The sequence below is a fragment of the Anomaloglossus baeobatrachus genome, chromosome 2 (assembly GCF_048569485.1).
Source record: "Anomaloglossus baeobatrachus isolate aAnoBae1 chromosome 2, aAnoBae1.hap1, whole genome shotgun sequence".
Lineage (NCBI taxonomy): Eukaryota > Metazoa > Chordata > Amphibia > Anura > Aromobatidae > Anomaloglossus > Anomaloglossus baeobatrachus.
In genome coordinates, this window is record NC_134354.1 from 541,272,337 (window position 1) to 541,294,767 (window position 22,431).

General features: G+C 43.0%; 1 protein-coding gene across 1 annotated transcript in view; it reads right to left on the reverse strand.

Annotated features, from left to right (window-relative positions):
* Nucleotides 1-383: 383 nt before the first annotated feature.
* The window catches only part of LOC142290366 (coagulation factor X-like), a 35,102-nt gene continuing 13,054 nt past the window's right edge, over nucleotides 384-22,431 (reverse strand). Inside the window, exons 4-8 of the mRNA XM_075334333.1 lie at nucleotides 20,318-20,431; nucleotides 4,606-4,737; nucleotides 3,728-4,173; nucleotides 2,737-2,854; nucleotides 384-1,766 (exon numbers count right to left, since the gene is read on the reverse strand). Of these exons, the coding sequence (XP_075190448.1) occupies nucleotides 1,219-1,766; nucleotides 2,737-2,854; nucleotides 3,728-4,173; nucleotides 4,606-4,737; nucleotides 20,318-20,431 (1,358 nt within the window). The 3' untranslated portion in view covers nucleotides 384-1,218. The remainder of the gene's footprint in view (nucleotides 1,767-2,736; nucleotides 2,855-3,727; nucleotides 4,174-4,605; nucleotides 4,738-20,317; nucleotides 20,432-22,431) is intronic.

The window sequence follows — 22,431 nt, forward strand, 5'->3', positions numbered from 1 at the left end:
GCTAGATTGTGTAGTGTGTAGGAAAATGTGTTGTTCAGCTCTAGTCAGTTAAGGTATCCATACAAATATAGGTGACTTCAGCCAGTATGGTTTGGGAAGGAGTGGACATACCATTTAGCAACCCCTGCAGAAGCAAGAGGTAAAGGAAGAGGTAATTCCATTTCCAAAGCAGTTTACAGCTTCTATCATAAACACATATAGCCCATATTCTGTTTTTGCACAGGTTCCACATACTATCTGTGTCTGCCACTGGGCCACTGGGTTGGGTGTTGAGGTATAGGTGCTGGATTATGTACTGGAAAATAGTAAGACATTTTCTTCCATCATCATCACCCTCAACTGTCAGGAACATGGCTACATAAGAGACTGAACAGGTACACAAATTGTGTTGTATGAGTAATTTACTGTATTCATTCAAGGATCTAACAGTTTTAGTTTGAAAGTGCTATATCTTATTGTAGAAATAGGAAAGAGGACTTATAATTTTACTGACCTGTGATATTAACATAATCTGATAGCCAACTACGCATTACAATTTTTACTGACGAGTAAGACACATCACTAGCTTTAGTACTTAAACTTTATTTCTATTGTACATATATCGGTATTAGTGAATTGCCAGGATAATGAATAAGCTAAAAATGATACATGCATATGAGGACTAATAAACAACTCTATTCCTAGAGCAGATATTTGAATATCATTGATTAAATTTCACTGCTTCTCATTAGATTTGCAGAGTACTGTACACTAATGATTCTTGGGGCTTTGTTCTCATAATCTGAGCTTGTAGAATAGTAACCATGCATTAGATATGTAAAGCCTTAAAGAGTAAAATTTGTTCATTTTCTAAAATACTTTTTAGGACTGTGAATCCCATACAGAGCAGAGAATGTCCGAGTCTTGAGCCCTCACAGAAGTGAGGTGTAAGCAACTCCCAAGGCAGAAGAGCATAGCTCCGTCCTGAGACGAGAATGGATTCAGTCTATAGAAGTTTACTAAAGTTGTATCAAAGTTGGGTTACTCCTTAAACTGTAAAGAATTGTAATAATTAAAATAGCGATAAACATATTTTAATATGCGCTTATTGTAGGACTTCACATTGTGTGAACCTTCAAGACACCTTTTGAGAAATTGTAACATCTTCAGATGTTATTTTGTGGAGTATAATGGTAAAACTTGAATGAAGTTGAGTCGTTACATGGGATTTTCCTGGAATTACTGGTGTTTTTTCAATACCCCTATAAGCCATTTATTTAATTTGGATACTTTTGTGTACACACCATATTTGCCTTGTTGTGCACAGCCTTCTCCCCAGCTAACAATTCCAGTCACAAAGTATGTGTCCTTGTATGGGGTGACATGAGGACCACCGCTGTCTCCCTGACAAGCATCTTTCATCTCTTTGTCATAGCCGGCACAAAACATGTTTTCTGTGATGCCGAACTTACTGGATTCTTTGCATGTCTGCCTACTAACATAGGGTACATTAAGTTTCTGAAGTTTTGTAGCCTGAACCCCTCGCTCATGAAGGCGTCCAAAACCGCTCACCATTGCTTGCCTCTCATTCATCAGGACTTCATTAGCAAAATCAGGATCAGGAAGGCATGCAGGAATGATATTATCAGTGAAGTTAATGGCCTCTTTCAGCTTCACCACAGCTATATCAAAGTCATAGGTTAACCTGACGAATTTCGGGTGTATAATGATCTTGTCCACCTTGTGTATTGATTCAGAACCATCTTTCTTAAGTGTATTCATCTCTCCTGTAAAATTATACAAAATCTGTTTAGTATTGCATGAAACACAAAGTAGTCTTATTTTGGTCTCCTAATCAAAGTTTAACTAGCAAAATATAATTCTTTGTCTGGTGTCTTTATTAGAAAATACAATATATATTCAAAGTGAGTACACCCTTCATAGTTTTGTAAATTTTTTAATATATTGGAGATATGACACTTTGATAGAATGTAAAGTAGTCAGTGTACAGCTTGTATAACAGTGTAAATTTATTGTGCCCTCTAAATAACTGAACACACAGCCATTAATGTGTAAACCTCTGGCAACAAAAGTGAGGACACCCCTAAGTGAAAATGAACAATCTGTGCTCAATTAGTTTTTCCCTCCCCAGTGTCATGTGATCCATTAGTGTTACAAAGTCTCAGGTGTGAATGGTGAGAAGGTGTGTTAAATTTGGTGTTATCGCTCATACACTATCATACAAGAAGAATGCCAGCACCCTAAAAGTTAGCTGTAGTATGGTGGCCAAGACCATACAGTGGTTTAACAAGACAGGTTCCACTCAGAACATACCTCTCAATGGTCAACCAAAAAAGTTGAGTGCGCGCACTCAGTATCATATCCAGAGGTTGTCTTTTCAAAATAAACATATGAGTGCTGCCAGCATTAAAGGGGTGGGGGTCAACCTGTCTGTGCTCAGACCATACACCACATACTGCATCAAATTGATCTGCATGGCTGTCATCCCAGAAGGAAGCCTCTTCTAAGATTAAGCAAAAGAAAGCCTGCAAACAGTCTGCTGAAAGCAAGCAGATTAAGGACAAGGATTACTGGAACCATGTCTGATGAGACCAAGATAAATGTATTTGGTTCAAATGGTGTCAAGTGTGTGTGGTGGATAGGCCATCAATGTAAAAGTAGTGGATAACCCCTTTAAGCATGTTTGTAATCCTGCCCAACCCCTTGAAATTTTGATTTGATCACCAGGATACTCACCTACAATAACTTTGAAGTACTTTGTCTGATTCATGCAGTGAGCTGCTGTCAGGATAAACAGCTTGGACAGGATTGTTCCTCCACAGAATGGTTCATTATCTTCACTTAACAAGACAGCCTGCATTAATTTACCAGATTATATGTTAGATATGTATGGGTTATAGAAATAATTATAACTTTTTTTTATTAATAAGAGTTTGTCTTAACCTAAATATAACTTAGACATCATATAAATTCCTCAGACTAATTGACAGGGAGCCCTAAAGGAGTTATCCAATGTAAAAAAAAAAATCCAAGGCAAAGATCATTAAAAAAGTAACAGGGGGATTCTTACTCATGAATCCAGAGCAGGGCATTCAGTGGTTTGTTCCAGCTCCAGAATGTAATACCTTTTGTGTTTGAATGTCACGGTTCTTGGAAGTCTGTGACTGACTGCAGCAGGGAAATGTTTCTCGTTGACACGCCTGACACGTTGCTCCAGTCATCAGATGGCTGAAGTCAATCACAGGTTTAAAAGTTCCTGTGTCATCCGTGCGGAGCCATAGCTGACCAGCAATTGCCGAAACCATCGAGGGGGGACTTCAGGAGAGTATCACATTTAATTACATGCTGTATTAAGCTTTTCACAGGATCCCAGAGGTGGGGTACCTATTTTTATAGGGAATCTGTTACCATGTTTTTGCTACTCCATCTGAGATCAGCATGGTATAGAGTATAGAACTTCAAAATATGTAGAAAAAACTCCAGCACCATAATAGGAATCCAACCAGGAAATAGATAAAAAAAAAATTGTTTTATTTAGATCATAATGTTAAAAAACATTCAAAAATTTAAAAACATGACCAAAAACCTGACATGTTTCAGACCCTAAAACATGGTCCTGACATTTTTCTGCTCTCCTATTAGGTGGCAAACATCTGGTGAAAATTCACCTTAATGGTTGTGTTGTATAAATATTCATTTAATATAATTCATATTACTTATTACTTACCTGCCATGGACATTCCCCAAATTTGCAGTCTTTTCCACCTACAATTCTCTCATTTGGGTTAAAGTCAGGCACCAAATCGTCAAGAGACAGTTCATGAAGGACATCTTCACTAGGTGCTACGGAGGCAGGATGGACATTTTCACTTGCTGCTACAGAAGCAGGATGGACATTTTCAATTGGAGCTACAGAAGCAGGATGGACATTTTCACTTGGAGCTACAGAAGCAGGATGGACATTTTCAATTGGAGCTACAGAAGCAGGATGGACATTTTCCCTGGGTGTCGTGGAGTCAGGTTGGACATTTTCTTTGGGTGGTACAGATTCAGCAGGACGTTCAGTAGGAATATTAATCTGTGAACTATTAGTATGGGTTGTATGATTTTCTTTTTCTGCAGGTGCGGACCTCTTAGCTCTGATGGCAGCTCTCTTCCCACAAGGATATTGTTCTGTAACAGTCAGAATTTATAAAATGATAAAAATGTACAAATTCTGACTATGAGAAATATCCACCCAATTTTATCTAAGTTATACTGGTCGTTCTCAACTAAAACACAAAAAAAATATTTATACAGAATGTATTTTTGTGCGCTTTTAATAGTGGCTACAAGGGTTGTCTCTGTTAAGACATGTCGAGCTAAAAACTATGGAATAGAGTTGGAAATCCAGACACATTCCAAGAAGAATAGCAGCGCTGTTTCTAAAAATAAGTGAATCCTTTGTTTCTATTCCTACACTAATTCTCTAAGTTATAAATTGATGACCATTTTAGAGTACGCAACAAACTAATTGGCTAAATGAGTCAAGTTAACTTAAAGGTAGCATTAATAAATGTATAAACAGTTACAATTAAGAAAGTGAGCTTGAATGCCATTCCTTACCACTTGACACACAGGTTTTCCCATCTTCACTTAGCTTATATCCAGTGGTACAAGAACAGACAACATCTCGGTTTTCCACCTTGCAGTACTGCTCACAGCCGCCATTGTTCAGACTGCACATCTTTAGTATAACTGGAAACAATATAAGTGTGAGTGTGAGTAATATAAGCCACTTCATTATCATATTCATATAACTTCCTTCATCCAGGGCCATCTTCAGGTATACTGTATGTGGACCCTTGGGCATCATAGTGGATCTATCCATAAGTTTAAAACATGTTTGCTCAGATTGCCATGTTCCTCTCAACCCAATAACCTCTGATAGCTTACGAGGTTTCACTGGCATTTAACCTACTAGTCATAAAGGCTAACAAGTAAGTGTTAAAAATTGTATCATTAAAGAGGTTGGCCACTACTTTAACATTGATGGCCTATCCTTAGGATAGGTCACTGTCTGATCGGCAGAGGTCCAACACCCTGCACCTCTGCCAATCAGCTGTTCCTAGTGCCAGTGGTGGCAGCAGACAGCCGGAAATGCAAAATTCCAGAGCTGCCCTGTCAACTGATAACAGCCGAGGCCAAGTACTGTACATCCACCTGTAAGGGGTGGACGGACCCCTTACAAGGAGGTGCAGTTCCCCCCTGAAAAGGCCCCATGCCGGGGGTTGTTCAAAAGAATGTTAATGTTAATGTTTTTATGCTTTATGTGATTAATGGGTTTTCCCTAGATGTCAGAAGGGGGCGGCTGTCCCCATAGGAACAGCACAGGAGAGAGGAGGAGCCGGACAGAAGGGGGAGGTTGAGAGAGTGCTGTAGGGAAAGAAAGTTTGAGGTTGAGGCAGTTGATTCCGGGACGGGGGAGAAGGAGCAACGGGGGCAGAGTGTGGGAGCTATGGTGGCAGATAGCGAAAGAAAAGAGAAAGAAAGTGTCCTAGACGGTGAAACAGAGTTGTGTGGGTCAAGTCTGCGGTAGCGGGAGCCTAGGTGAACCAGAGTAGCCGGGCAAGGCCCCCTGAGAAGAGAAGACAGGAGCAGTTTTCCCCAGCAAGGGCCGTGAATCAACGCTGCAAGATTTGTGCCTCTGTTGTGACAATACGTGCAATAAAATGCCTTTTGATTCAACTGATGCCTGCCTGCGGAATTTTCCTGTGTCTGCCAGCGTCCTTCCTTCATCCACACTCTGCCCCACAACACGATCCCCTGTCCCAAAAGTGGCGGCTGCGCCGGGGGTTAGCCTGATACCTGAAGGGGCCACGACTACAACCCCCGAGGGACCCCCGGCACCCCGTTACATGTGGCGTAGTCGGCAGGATGCGGACTATCTGCGGGGGGTCCCGATCCCTCATGAAGCGACCGGTGTTAGGGCCGCGGGTGTGTGTGTATGCTCTATTCCAACAAAATCCACATACTCAGATTTTACCGGTAGTAACATTTCTTTACTAGGAAGCATATTTATAATACAATCAACCGAACTATCTGCGCACATGTGTATAGTGGAGTCCCCGGATCTTCACTCCTTCCGGGTACGCAGCAAGAAGAAAGGGAAAAAAACAACAAAGAAATGGCGGCAACTTTCCCTCACTTTCCCTACAATCACGTACCAGTCTATCCCGGAAGAAGATGCCGCTCCCACGTCGCAGGCCTGGAGTCTCACGATGATGGGTCCCGGTGCAGCGCTGAAGGGATGCAGCTCCTCGGTCTTTTCCGTTGATCTTCTCCCGCTGGTAACGGATTCTAGTCAGTCTTTTAGTCCCGGGGCACGCCGAACAGAAGAAGGGAGGTCACAGCCCCTGCACTTGCACTCAGGGTGCGATGCTCTGCAGTCCGGTTAGATCCTTGGTGAAAACAAAGTCCTGCAGACCGGGAATGGCAGAAACCACTTCCACAGGGTGATTCCTCCAAGTCTCCGGTGGCAAAAGAGCCCTCTGTTCAGGAAGACCACACGCAGCTCTCCTCTGGCTGAGCTCCGGAGCTGAACAACCTTCCCGCACTTTTTCTTCCTGGTTCAAAAACACAAGCTGCAGTAGGGGATTTCCCACCTCTGTGTTTGTGGTTGCACAGTCTGACACTGCCCCCTTGTGGGCAAGTGCTGAAGCAATATTCAAATCCATTTCTACATTAATGATGCAGTCTGAATTGTTGATCCCATTACACACCTCCCACTCAAATCAATAGATGGGCAGTAGCGACAGCAGCCACTATCAGAAAACGTAGCAGCTCCAGAACTGAGCATTTCCGGCTGTCTGCCACAGGCGAGAACATCTGATCATTGGGGGTGCGGGGTGTTAGATCCCGGCCGATCAGACATTGATGACCTATACTAAGGATAGGCCATGAATGTAAAAGTAGTAGACAACCTCTTCAACTTGAAAAATGGTAAAGAAAATTCTAGATATGTACTGAATTTTTCGTTGCCATTATACCATAAAATGTGTATGCATATGTGCAAGAAATATTAACACTTTAGTACCACTTCTAGGTATACACAACCTATTCTGCAGACCATTAAAAGATGCAGCTTGTTTTAGTAAAATCTGTGTTTAATCTTATGTGTATGACCATCACAGGAATCAGCAGAGTTTCAGCAAATCTCATGATATTCATGGTTTGCATATAAATATCTCATGTGTATCTCAAAAATCCTCCTGAAAAATGTTTAAAATACACTTTAAATACTCATTCTAATCAATTACAGGGAATCTGTCAGCAGGTTTTTGCTACGTGATCTGAGAGCAGCATGATGTAGGCAAAGAGATTCTGAATCCAACAATGTGTCACTTAGCTTAGTGGCTGCAGCCATTCTTTCACAATCTGAATTTTTACCATGCAACCATGCAATTGGGCCCAGGAAGCTGTCCCGTCCACACCAGGCTCTCTTTAGAGACTATACATTGACAGTGAGGTGTCAATCAGAGCAGGGGGAATGTCAAGCTTCTGTGCACATGAGTTTTTAGTCCTGTAATGATAAGGGTCCTGCTGCTTTACCCTTTAATGACCGAGCCACTTTCTATGTTAATGATAATGACCAAACCTCATTTTTGAAATCTGACCAGTGACATACCCGTACCGAATCCTGGGGGTTACTCGTTACCGGAACGCGGTTCTCTGTTTCTGTCTGGGAAAATGTCACAGCGACAGGGCCCAGCTCCATGACTCCGGCGAGGTCGTTAAATGGCTGATGGTTGTGACGCCACCTGGGGAGATGTCGTGACACCACCTGTGGTATGTGGCAAGATAGGTGCTGCCGCTGCTGTTTAGTTCCCCTGGGGTCGGTGGTGATGCAGCAGAGTTGGAATAGCTCTCCACAGGTAGAGCTTGGCCCCAGGGCTGTTGGGAGTAGTAATGGCGGGGTGCAGGGCCAGAGGCGCAGGTGAATAACCGGACAACACAGGGATGCAGTCACAAGGTCTTTACTCAGAGTTCAGAGTTCCAGGTTAGCACATCTAGACAAATGCTGCCCTTGGGGTGCTGAGTCCTGCTGTGATGGGCGCCAGCTGATCCCAGATAGTTCGGAGGCACAAACCGGTAAACCCTTCTGTATTCCTTTCCTGATTTGCGGTCATGAGTGAAGGACTCCAGCTGTGACCGGAAAACACAAGAGTGAAGGCACCACAGATCGCACGGCTCACTTCAGTCACTTGGGTGACTTTTTGTCACAGATGGAGGACTCCAGCTGTGGCAGCGGCAAACCTGAATAATGTCACCGCTGATATTGTGACTCACTTCAGTTGCTGTGTGGAGCTCACAACGAGTAGTCATGCTCTATGGCCGCTTGCTGTGAGTGTCAGATGTAGCAGTACTGCAAGCATCGTGGGACCTTGTGTGGATTACGCCAGACCTGGAGGAGGTTTTAATAAAGTGGTGAAAGAGGGTGCTTTTTTGTCTTTTATTTCAAATAAAGGATTTTTGGGTGTTCATGTTTATTTACATTCACTTACAGATTAGTGAAGAAAGGGTGTCTCATAGACATCTGCCATGACTAATCTAGGACTTAGTGGCAACTATGGCGTGCCAATAACTCCTTATTACCCTGATTGCCACTGCACCAGGGCAATCGGGATGAGCTGGGTAAAGTCCCGGGACTGTCGCATCTAATGGATACGGTAATTCTGGGCGGCTGCTGGCTGATATTTTTAGACTGGGGGGGCTCCCAATAACGTGAGTCTCCAAAGCCTGAGAATACCAGCCCCCAGTTGTGAGGCTTTATCTTGGCTGGGTATCAAAATTGAGGGGGACTGCATGCCCTTTCTTTTAAATTATTTATTTATTTTACTGTACGATATAGACTCGCCCACCGGTGGCTATCATTGGTTGCAGTCAGACAGCTGTCACTCATTGTGGGGGCGCATCTGACAGCAACCAATCATAGGCGCCGGTGAGCGGGGAAAGCAGTAAATATGAGCCTAATGAGTGGCCGGCACTTTCAGAAGCAGGAGAGGCCATGGGAGCAGTGTAACAGCTGTGCCAGTGATCGGTGAGTATGAAGCGGAGAGAGACAGAGAGAGAGAGAGAATGAAGAAAAGTTGGTGACCTGTGTTTTTGTTGACAACAACGAATCCAAAATGCAACCAAAACGCAGTGCAAACGTTGCATTTTGACACACTTCATTAATTTCAATGTGTGGAAAATGTTAACAAAACACAATGAAGAAGTGACATGCTGCTTCTTTTAGGCAACGATTTTGACAAATATTTGTCAAACAAAACGCTGCCTAAAAAAAAGCAACGTACGCATGGAATTTCTGATTTATCAAAGACTTTGCTGGGGAAGCAAAACGCATGTATTTTGTCAATGACACAGAGCAGTTTAAAACGCAATAAAAACGCAAGAAAAAATGCAACATGGCCTAAGGTGATTCTATCAACCTCATTATAGGGAAGGTTCCTCCAAGAATTCCGTCTAAATCATGTATTTCAGAGATTTAGACGTAAACCCCGGTTTCATCGCTCAGTGTAAAGAGCAGGATAAATGTGAGCAGAGCGGTACTGTGATCTTTGGAAGGCAGAATGAACAAATCAACAGGTTCATTTATTTTTTTTACGCCGTTCACAATGTGGCATAAGTGATGAGACAGCTTTATTCTCCAGGTCAGTGAGATTGCAACAATACCAGATATATATTGATTTTTAAGTTTGGCTACTATCACATACTAAAAAACAGATGACAGCAATCTAAGTGCGGTGACCGCCGAAATGGGTCCCCGCACCTCTTCCTGTGATGGTCAGTTGTCAGTGACAGCTGTTGGCACGAACTGTCACTCGGTGTTTACATGCAGTGACAGTTCAAAGCCATGACGTAGATAGGACGACTTGGTGTGAGAACTGACACCCGCTCATAATGTACTATGTACATCATTGGTCGTTAAGGGGTTAAACAAACATTGCAAATAAACAAAGATCGAACTGTGACAAAACAGGCATGCCTTAACTTTCTGTGTTAAACCTTTCAGCATGCTGGCTTCAGCTTACATTAAAAAACCTGCTGACACATTCCCTTTAAATGTAAAATCCACTTTGTACTTCATATGACTAGTTGGGAGTGTTTTTTTCAAATGGGATTTTGAAAAATGCCAGCAGGAACACAGAAGCAATATGTCACTTCCTTTGAGCTATATTTGTCTTGGAATTCACCTCAAACTTAACAATGTTAGATCAAAAGGTTCCAAAACACAGTGTGGGCGAAAACGTTTCAAAAAAACCTCATACACATTGAGTCTTTGGTGAGTTTTGTATCTCAGTTTTTGTAAACCAAAACCAGGAGTGGAACAATCAGAGGAAAACAATCATAGAAGCAAAAGGACAAGTTCTATATTTTTTATCCACTTCTGGTTTTGGCTGCAAATACTGAAGTACAAATCTCACCAAATACTCTGCATGTGCACATGGTCTTAACCCTTTTATGACCTTGGACGTACCCATACATCCTGCTTGGGAAGGGGTTTCCGACCAAAAACGTATTTGTAAGTCCTGACAATTGTACAAGTCACAGTAGCTATGTGGCCGTGATTGCCGCCAAGAGCTCGGTTTGTGTGACAGCCAAGCCCAGGCCGGCTTTGACAGCCAAGAGCGGTCCCCATGTCACCCCTGGCTGTTTAATCCCCGAAAGGGTCAAAACGATTGCAGCATTTTGAAGGCTGACAGACAGGGAGTGCGCTCCTCTTCCATGCGATCAGGACCTCAGGATGTGATCACAGGGGCACGATTGTTGCCCTAGCAACCTGGGCTATGGCAAGCCTCTTAGGGGGGCTTTGCACACTATGACATCGCAGGTGCAATGTCGGTGGGGTCAAATTGAAAGTGACACACATCCGGCATCGCATGCGACATCGTAGTGTGTAAAGCCTAGATGATACGATTAACGAGCGCAAAAGCGTCGTAATCGTATCATCGGTGCAGCGTCGGCGTAATCCATAATTACGCTGATGCGACGGTCCGATGTTGTTCCTCGCTCCTGCGGCAGCACACATCACTGTGTGTGAAGTCGCAGGAGCGAGGAACATCTTCTACCGGCATCACCGCGGCTTCCGTAGGATATGCGGAAGGAAGGAGGTGGGCGGGATGTTTAAATCCTGCTCATCTCCGCCCCTCTACTCCTATTGGCCGTCTGCCGTCGCAGTGACGCTGCACGACCCGCCCCCTTAATAAGGAGGTGGGTCGCCGGCCAGAGCGACGGTCGCAGGGCAGGTGAGTGCATGTGAAGCCGGCGTAGCGAAAAGCTTTCACAAGATATTGTACCTGCGACGGGGGTGGGGACTATCGCGTGCGACTTCGCAGCATAGGCTTGCGATGTCACAACGTGCAAAGCCTGCCTTAGACTATGCCAGAAGCATGATCTGAGAGGCTTCTATCAGTGTAAAACTGCCATGTATAATCTATTGTAATGCTGGTGCATTGCACTGGATTATACGAGTGATCAGAGCAATAAAAGTTAACATTCCATAGAGCGACGAAGTAAAAGTTTAAAAAAAGTTAAAAAAATTGTAAAAATATAAAAATAAAAAAATCACAAAACAAAGAACAAAAAATAAGAAATTAAAAAAATATGATACCAATATATGCATATATTTATGTAAAAAAATAAATAAAGAAAAAAGTACACATATTTGTTATCGCAATCTCCGGAATGACCTAATCTATAAAGCTGTCACACTATTTAAACCCTTCAGAGAACACCATAAAAATGAAAAAGAATGTGGCAAAAGAAACAACAGTAGCGACTAAATGTTTTGCACTATTTTTAAAAGTGTGATTACTTCTGTCTCGTTGTTGTGGACATTTTTCTGGTGATTTTAGTGAACTGGAAGAAGGATTGCAATCCTTTGAAATGCGTCGGATTTAGTACCCTTGTATCTGTGCACGCTTGCTAAACCTCCCACTATACACAGTGAAATCACCCATCCCTGAGCTCGCGGTAGATGAACGGGAACGTTTCTGGCCGGGACCTCCCACCCACTTCCGCCTGGCAGCCTGTTATGCCACGCTCCACGCAGCTCCCAGCGGCACTCCTGAGGAACCAGCTTCCATGGACATCCCAGCCAGCTAGATAAGACAATTACTGCCCCTAGCAAGTCCCCTGCTGACAGCCTGACTGTGACATTTTTTCACTACACAGCTGACTCTACAACCAGCTATCTGACCTCACTATCTCTAACTACAATCACCATCTGTTTACTATTACTAATGCAACCACCAGTCAGGTTGCAGGTTAACCCTTGAGCTTCTACATCCTCATCAGGCAGCCTGAATTTTCAACAGCTGAACTCAGTGCTCATTGACGGGTAATTTTTTGAATCATCACCTGGTTCAATTTACAGCAATCTTCTAGGTATATTAACTATTGACCCTCAATTCTAACATATATTTAACCATAATGCTGTCAGTTGCAGGTTAACCCCAGAGCTCCTACATCCTCACCATTTAGCCTGAATTTTTCTACAGCTGAACTCAGTGCTCACGGACAGGTAATTTTGAAATCACTACCTAGTTTTATTGACAGGTTACTTTGAATCCATGACCTAGTTTTATTTACAGCACTAGTCTAGGTTTTATTAACCATTTTCAACTCTGACCTGTATTGTCTATCTTCAATAGGTGGCACCAGCTAAATTATCCAGTTTCAGCAATCATATGAACATCCTCTCTATTTATCTCTTTATATTCACTAAACAAACAACCTAGCAGGTATTTACACTTATTATACGTTACTAATATCAATTTTTATACTGTCCCTTATTTTCTTATGGTTATTTCATGTGATTATATAATTTTCATTCATACTCTTTTAACATCTTATACCATTTTTACCAGGTGATACTCCAATCTTTATCCTATCCAGTTGCTGAAACCAGCACTACATACTATATCCTGTAGACACGCTTCATCTCATCAGGTATTTTTCTTATCACCACCAGTAATATTCGTATTCCTGTGGTTGATCTATTAATACTAATTTCAATTTACTAATATTTTTAGGACATTTTCCTAAATATCGCTAATCTATCAGGCCTCCAAAAAAAAATACACAGGCACTCAAAAGACCACTACTGGTAGGTTTCCCCCTCTCCCCTCCCCCCCTTTTAGGAAGCGCACACACTGTGGAACTTACTGTCAATACAGACTAATCTACTTACTTTGGTTTACAGGTTCCTACATAAAGGTGAAACACCAAAAGTTCTCTCCTCCTCTTGTCATTTTCACAAATTCTACATTTTCATCCTCAATGTGTTCATAATCACCAGGTAATTAGTATTTAACCCAGATCCTTAATATTCCTATTATCAGTTTACCTGTATTCATTCCTGTCATTTCGTATTCCTAACAGGTCCCAAGTCTCCCTTTCTGTCCCTAAGTTTCTCACCAGGACCCTCTCAACAATACCTCCACGCAGAGGTTTTTTGTTTTGTTTTTATCTATAATTTTAAACTTTGTGCTTTATCTTAAATTATTATACAATAAATCAGTTTACATTTTACTAATTCCTTGCTGTGTCTCCATATTTGTATACCTACATTTAGGTCTACCCATTTACTCCCTTTTCCCATTCATCCAGTTAGCGCTGTAGTTTTTCAATTAATATATCTGCCGTTTTATTTGAAGTGTCTGGCACAAGAGTACCTGATATAGTGGGGGAAAGACCGTGTAGTCTTAGGTTTTTTCTCTATCAGGAGTTTGGTATTTTTTGCTGGCCGCAATCAGTTATCTTTCCTGTCCTGTTGTATGTAGTAAGTCGGGCCTCACCTTTACTAATCTATATTTTCTATCTGTGAATTGTGTTTTCTTACATCATCATCGTTACATGTTGGGGGCTTGCTATTCCTTTGAGGAGTCCTCCGAGGCAAATTAGGATTCCTCATTTCTATCTTTGGAGTGTAGCAAGTTTCTCCAGCAGTGACAAGGTGTCTAGGTTTGTTAGGAACATCCCACTGTTACTTCTAGTGTTGTCCGATAGATAGGGGATTGTGGTCAGCTTAGTTTCCAACTACTCTTGTGGTTTTTGTTTTTTTCCTGATTGACGGGATTTTTTGTGATCATCCACGGTTACCAGTTCATAACAGTATCACCGGCCACACAAAAAAAGAAAAAAGGTACTCAAAAGAAGGAATTTTTTTTTTTATTCCGTATATTTTTCCTCTTATTCTTTGGATTCCGTGGAAGATCTTTTGCTGGCATGGATATTAACCAGTTGACTGATTGTGTTGAGCATCTTGCTTTTGAGGTTCAGGGTATATCGGCTTATTTAGACAGACTCCTGTGGTAGAACCTAAAATTCCCGTTCCTGAATTTTTTTCGGGGGATAGGTCTAAATTCCTGAACTTTAAAAATAATTGTAAATTGTTTTTTGCCTTAAGACCTAAGTCTTCAGGGAGTCCCGTGCAGCATGTTAGGATTGTCATCTCCTTCTTGCGCGGTGACCCTCAGGACTGGGCCTTTTCCTTAGCACCTGGTGATCCGATTCTTGCTGATGTGGATTTCTTTTTCAGGCCCTGGGATTGCTGTATGACGAAGTAATGTTAAATATCAGTATCCTTTGCCCCTGATATCAGATTTGTTTTCCAGAGTTAAGGGGGCTAAATGGTTTACTAAACTTGATCTTAAGGGGGCATACAATCTCATTCGAATTAAGGAGGGTGATGAATGGAAGATGGCTTTTAATACCCCTGAGAGGCATTTTAAGTACCTAGTGATGCCTTTTGGGCTCACTAATGCCCCCTCCGTCTTCCAGTCATTCATGAATGATATTTTCCGGAACTAATTGGTAAATTTCTGATCGTCTATTTGGATGATATTTTAATTTTTTTCTGATGATTGGGACTCTCATGTTGAGCAAGTCAAGTTTGGACTGTGTTTCAGGTACTTAAGAACAATGCATTGTATGTTAAGGGATCAAAATGTCTCTTGTTGTCTATTGTTAAGCCTTTGACGCATTTGACCAGAAAGGGAGCTGATGTTAAGAATTGGACCCCAGAGGCCATTATGGCCTTTCAGGAGCTTAAAAAGAGCTTCACTTCTGCTGCTGTCCTGCAGAAACCTGATGTTTCTCTTCCGTTTCAAGTGGAGATAGAAGCGTCAGAGATTGGATCCTATAACTTCCAACCTGAAGCCTTGTGCCTTCTTCTCTCGGACATTTTCTCCATCTGAACGTAACCATGATGTGGGTAATCGGGAATTATTGGCTATGAAGTGGGCTTTTGAAGAATGGAGACATTGGTTGGTGGGGGCTAGACATCAAATTCTGGTGCTCACTGATCATAAGAATCTGACCTACCTTGAATCTGCCAAGAGACTGAATCCTAGGCAGGCAAGGTGGGCTCTATTTTTTTACGCGTTTCGATTTTGTGGTCTCTTTTCTACCGGGCACCAAGAATATTAAAGCAGATGCCCTCTCTAGAAGTTTCTTTGCTGATTCTCTTGATGTTGGTGAGCCATCTACCATCTTGAATGAAGGTGTGCTCTTCTCTGCCATTTCACTCGATTTGAGGTTAGCACTTGAGAGATTTCAGGGGGACAAACCTGAGAGATGTCCTGTGGGGAAACTGTATGTTCCAGATCAATAGAGGAGTAGAGTAATGTCAGAGGTTCATTGTTCCGTCTTGGCTGGTCATCCTTGGATTTTTGGTAGTAGGGATCTAGTGAGTAGGTCTTTTTCGTGGCCTTCTTTATCTCGGGATGTCATGAGTTTTGTGCAATCTTGTGGGGTTTGTTCTAGATCCAAGCCTTGTTGTTCAGGTTCTAGTGGGTTGTTATTGCTATTGCCTGTACCAAAATGACCTTGGACTCATATCGCTATGGATTTAATTTTGGATCTTCCTGTCTCTCAAAGGATGATGGTTAATTGGGTTATTTGTGATAGATTTTCTAAGATGGTCCACTTTGTACCATTGCCTAAGTTGCTGTAATCATCAGAGTTGGTGCCCTTATTTTTTCAACAGGTGGTTCGTTTACATGGTATTCCTGAGAATATTGTGTCGGACAGAGGAGTTCAGTTTGTGTCAAGATTTTGGAGAGCATTTTGTTCTAAATTAGGAATTGGGATGTCTTTTTCTTCTGCGTTTCATCCTCAGACCAATGGTCAGACTGAGAGAGCAAACCAGACCTTGGAAACCTATTTGAAGTGTTTTGTATCTGCGGATCAGGATGATTGGGTTTCGTTTTTGCAATTGGCAGAGTTTGCTCTCAATAATAGGGACTCTGCTACTTTGATGTCTCTGTTTTTTTGCAATTTTGGGTTTCAGCCCAGTTTTTATTCAGGGCAGGTTGAGGCTTCGGCCTGTCCGAGTGTTGATTCTGTGGTGGAGAGAATGCAGCAGATTTGGGGTAAAGAAAGTGGACAAATTGTTTCAGTCCCAGGAGAATGCCCAAAGGTTTGCCAACCGGCATAGGACTTTTGGTCCCCAGTTTAAAGTGGGGGACATGGTTTGGTTGTCCTCCAAAAATATTCCTGAGAGTTTCTTCTCCTAAATTTAAGCCAAGATTTATTGGGCCTTATAGGATTTTGGAGATCATTAATTCCGTTTCTTTTCATTTGGCTGTTCCTGAGTCTTTTAAAATTCACAATGTTTTTCATAAGTCTTTGTTAAAGAAACATGTGGAACCAGCAGTTCCCATGGCGACGCCTCCTGATCCTGTGTTGTAGAAGGATATCTAGAGTATGAAGTAGAGAACATTTTGGATTACCGTTTTAATAGACGAAAGCTTCAATACCTTGTTAAGTGGAAGGGTTATGGTCAGGAGGACAATTCTTGGGTTTTTGCTTCTGACATTCACGCTGACAGATAGGGTGGGTATGATGGAAGGCACGAACCAGACAGACCCGGTGGCTCTGGTGAGGGTTCGGTGACCCCTCCTCAAGGGGGGGTACTGTTGTGAATGTGATCCGAGTGGGTGCTGTCTTGCAGCTCCCTCTGGTGGCCAGGAATGGTAGTGAAGCTGAGTCTGGATCTGTGACTCAAACAAGTGTTGGTATTAATTGGGAATCTAGGAAGTCCTATTGCTGACCAGCCTGGGGCATATAGGAGAGCAGTTTCTGCTTAGCTGGAGCCGGTGATAAATGTTCCTTCTCCCTCTGAAGATGGATTGAAGTTTGTCCTTCAGTTTCCTCTATTTATCCTGCGCCAGAATTCCCTCCAGATAAGTCTGCTGGTTTCTTTGACAAATTGCTGGTTTTGCACCTATGGGTGTTTGTGTTTTTGTTTCCATTTTGTTCTGTGTTTGTTTTATTGTATGTGAGGATCTGGCTCTCTGCTATTTTTCAGAGGGCAGTTCCTTCAGCAAGAAAGGGAGTTTCTCCCTATTCTGATTTTGATTATTTTCACTTTTGAATTCCATTTGTTCTGTGATTTTGTTCCTTCCCATTATATTTGCAATTCTGTTTAAAGTGTCTGGCACAAGAGTACCTGATATAGTGGGGGAGAGACCGTGTAGTCTTAGGTTTTTCTCTATCAGGAGTTTGTTATTTTTGCAGGGTTTTTTGCTAACCGCAATCTTTCCTGTCTTGTTGTATCTAGTAAGTTAGGCCTCACCTTTGCTAATCTATATTTTCTGTGTATTGTGTTTTCTTACATCACCATCATTACATGTTGGGGGCTTGCTATTCCTTTGGGCACTGCTGCGAGGCAAGTTAGGATTCCTCATTTCTATCAATGAGGTGTAGCAAGTTTCTCCGGTAGTGACGAGGTGTGTTAGGAACATCCCACTTCTACTTTTAGTGTTGTCCGATAGATAGGGAATTGCGGTCAGCTTAGTTTCCAACTACTCTTGTGGTTTTATCAAAATAAGCCCAGAGTCACACGTGCGAATGACTCACATCACATCACCCGGCATAGCCTGCCGGTCTCCAAACATGAGCGTGCAGGAACATAGAAACACTTGTGGCCAACCTGCTCCCATTAGGAGAGTGTGCAGCTGTGCCGAGTGATGCGATGCCAGACTTGTGCGAGTCTGGCATGACATCAACCCGCACAGCCTGCCGCTTTCCAAACATGAGAGTGCAGTTACATAGAAGCACAACGGCTGACCCGCTCCTGTTAGGAGAGTGTGCAGCTGCACTGGGTGATGCGATGCTTGACTCATGCACCGGAGCATCGGGGCCTGGGGTTACTCGTTACTGGGCCGCGGATCTGTTTCTTGGATGCTGTGGTGGCAAGGCTTGGCTCCGTGCCCCATGTGGTGTCGTTCACTAAAGATGGTGGTTGTGGGGGAATATTTACAGGGGAGATGTCGTGACGCCACCTGTGGTATGCGGGGTCAGTGGTGACACAGCAGAGTTGGAATAGCTCTCCACAGGTAGAGATGGGCACCAGGCTGTTGGGAGTAGTAGTCCTTACGAATGATGGAGGGACTTAATGTTGGCGTGCAGGACTGAGGACGCTGGCAATAATTGGACAATACAGGGACCGTAGTTTCCTTTACTTTTTACTCGGTAGTAGATGATACAGGCCCGAAAGACTGATCCAGCAGGTAACGGCGGTCCGGTCTGCCTGGAAGCAATTGAGGGGATCCACCCAACCAGGTGGATTCAGGGGCCCTCCTGCTTGCGCTGTGATGTGTGGGTCCCTGCGGCTTGAAGCTATGAGACCCTCCTCCTTTTGTAGGAAGTGATTCTCACCCGGATGGCAGGCAGCGCGAGTCCTTTACTGGTACCGCTTCTTCAATCATGGCTCCGGGCTCTACTATGCTGCAGTGTCCCGGGCACTCTGTGGCCAGAAGACCTGCACTCTCCTGCCTTTCGGATTCTGCTGCGGGGACTTCAGTACCATGCAGCCTTGGACTCCAATGACCTGAGGGAGCTATTGCTGAGCTCTCTACTCAGCGACAGTCTGCTCTCCACTCCTGACTTGTTCTGCCTAGTTTAGTTTCAATTTCGTGTGTCTGTGTATTCCTAACTCCTCCTCCTGGCCAGAATGCATAGGGAAGCTCCCCCTCAAACCGGGTTCTTGAGCTCCTGATTCTAGTCTGGAGTAGGAAGTGTTGAGTGCTGGTGTACCTAGCATGGGAGACCCCCCTCTTGCTTCCAGGCATAACGTTACCCCCTGTGAGGAGGGCAATGTTACTGTTGCAACCAGACACTGGGGTTCCAAAATGACATCACCTGGTATGGCCTGGTGAGCATGAGCATGCAGGTACATAGAAACACATGGAGCTGACCTGCTCCTGTCAGAAGAGTGTGCAGGTGTGCCGGGTGATGTGATGACAGACTTGTGCGAGTCTGGCATGACATCACCCCTTATGGCCTGCCTCTCTGTGAACATGAGCATGCAGGTACATAGAAACACAACGGCCGACCTGCTTCTGTTAGGAGAGTGTGTGGCTGTGTTGGGTGATGCGACACGAGACTCACGCGAGTCCCTCGCAAGTGTGACTCCGGCCTAAGAGAAATCGCATGTGACTTATTTTTATTTTTTTTTATTTAAATAAATGATTAAAAATAAAATGAAGTGCGGTCCCCCCAATTTTGATACCCAACCAACATAAAGCTAGCGCAGGGCTGGTATTCTCAGCCCACAGCCATGCGGATCTGGACTTTTACAGTCCGCTTTGCCCTAGCGGTGATGTCATTCAGGTTATTTGCAGCTATTTATTTATTTTTACAGCAATATAGACACACAGACAGCATCTCTGATTGAAAGCAGTCAGACTCGCTGTCACACATCACTATTCAGGAACAAACAAATGCCTCCAAATAAAAAAAAAAAAAGAAAAGCATTTTGTGAAGCAGTTTCCATTTTAACCACTCTTTAACATTTTTCCGCCTTGAAATACCACCCACCACATTCACACATACTTAAGGCAGACATATTATTATCATCACAGTCGCTAGTCGTTCATAAAAGCATGTATTACACCTTCAGATCAGACCATGATTTTAGCACTTACAATAAGGGTGGTGGTGTTTATGTGAATTGTGTATTGTAATGGTAGATGTGTGTAGTGTGAAAAAAAGGAGTGCAATGTGTTAACGAGGTGGTAGGGACGTATTACAAGGTGAAATTTTATGCCGACAAGCCATAATTTTTAAGCAAGTGGAAATATCTGGTTTTGCGAGAATCGATCGATTTTATGATCACTAGCAGCTATTGCGAATATCTCTCTGTTGTTCCGAGCGATTTTTGCCCCGTCTAATAAGGGCTGTAGATTCTGCCTCCTCCAGATGATGTGTACAAATTATGGAAAAATACAGTAAATTACAATAATATTTAGTTAGTTTCAACACTTACCTATCTCACATGTTTTACCCTCAAAACCAGCACTGCAGAGACACGTGTATCCTCCAACTCCATCATTGCATGACCCACCATATTGACAAGGATTAGGTGAACACTGGTCACCATCTGAAATACAAACAAACATCAATGGCAGATTTTTTGGCTTCATTTCCATTTACTCTTAGAACTCATGCGCACGTTGCATACTGACATGCATTTACGCTGCGTATTGCACTGCAGTGTAAATGCATGCCTCCTGCGTCCCCTATCTATGAAGATTGTGCATGATACGTGCGCATGATGCTTTTTCTGAACGCAGCGATTTGGGTGCCAAAATTTTGACCCAAATCCGTGCGTTCATAAAAGCAGCATCAATTATTTCTGTGTTCTGGATGCAGCTCCCACTCTATGGTGGGGGCAGCATCCCGAGTGCATGAAAACGGCTTTTTTTTTTTTAACAAAAATACTGCATCCATTATGCAGTGTTTCTGCAGCGATTTGAAGCGCACATGTGCTGTCAAATCACTGCAGAATTTTCTGCAGTTACGTGCGCATGAGCCCTTAATTGTTCCGCCTTCTTCATGGATCTTGGTCTGGCTCTGTAAGGGCCAGTTCTGATATTGTCCCGGCGTGTGTGGCGTTCGCTGCACATGCTGGGACCTGGATTGCCTTCATTCGCAGTTTCCTTTCCTTGAAAACATGGAAGCGGTTTCTGAAATGTTGCAGGTATATGTGTTGCTTTAATATGGTTATGCTTTTAATGAATTTAGGAGGCCGCATGGCACAATGTAAATAATAAATATAGAGTAGGACCCCCCTATCAAGATTTGCCGTGACGTGGCAGGGATGGCTCAAAAAATTGATCAATTATTTGCTAAAAATCTCATTTTGCATTATAGTACAGTTGGAATAATATGTGAATTTTCACTTTTAATTATTTGCATGCCATTCTCAAGCAGTGCTGGCTTCCCTTCTTTTTGTGGAATAGTACTAGGTATTTGGTACGAATAATCCGAATGCAAATATTTTACTACTCGCTCATCACTAATTATATGGTGTAGAACTAGTGGCCAGAATATAATCTGACATGTGGGATCTTTTTCTACACCAACATTATCTGCCAATCTGTCAGAAGAGAGTTGGGAGGCCCCCATACACATTAGACTGTTGTCCAATCCCGATGATATTGGTGGGTTTGTCTGACATTAATCTAATGTCTATGGGGGCCCTCAGTGCCAGATCTGGGCTCTGAATCTATTTAGAGGTCTAATGTAGAATCTGAAATAATTTAGAGGTCAGTGTGAGGTCTTAATTATTTTATTAGACATCCATGGAATATGAATTAAAGGAATTGCCCACTATTTATGTTATCTGAGGCCTGCAGCCAATCAGCAGCAGATTCACTCTCACCTCCTTTGGACTTTACGGACATCGGATGAAGTCAGAGGGCAGCAGCCTAAAACTATGTGCGCACTAGGCATTTTTTACCGTGTTTTTGCGCGTCTTATCAGGTGCGTTTTTGTTCAGAAAACTGCATGACTTTGCTTCATCAGCAAAGTCTATGAGTTTTCATTTTTGCTGTCTGCACACAGTGTTTTTATTTAGCTGCATTTTTGTGGTGCCCACAAAAACGCAGCATGTCAATTATTCCTGCGTTTTTCACTGCGTTTTTTCACCCATTGAGTTCAATGAGATGTTCAAAAACGCAATGAAAAATGCAAATTGCAAATATAGCTGCGTTTCTTTGACTAAAAACGCAGCTCTAAAAACAAGGGGTGGGTAGTGCAGTCACGTGTACAAGAAGAGGACTCCTTGTGTTGGTAAACACAGAAAAGTGAATCCTCCTGGTACCGCCACCCTTTCTTCCACCTCCCATCCGGCACCATGTCCGGACGGGAGGTGGAAGCAGCTGCGAAATCAAAAGTAAACAGTAGAAAAAAAAATATCATACTCACCTGTCTGCAGACTCCCGGGACACGTCCGATCGCTCCAGGGCCTGCTAGTGATCAGCTGATGCGGTCACCTGATGGTATCAGCTGACAGTATAAGTCCAGCGGTGAGGCCGACTTTTTACTGCCCGGCTGACTTAAACTATCAGTTGATGCTGTCAGGTGACCGCATCAGCT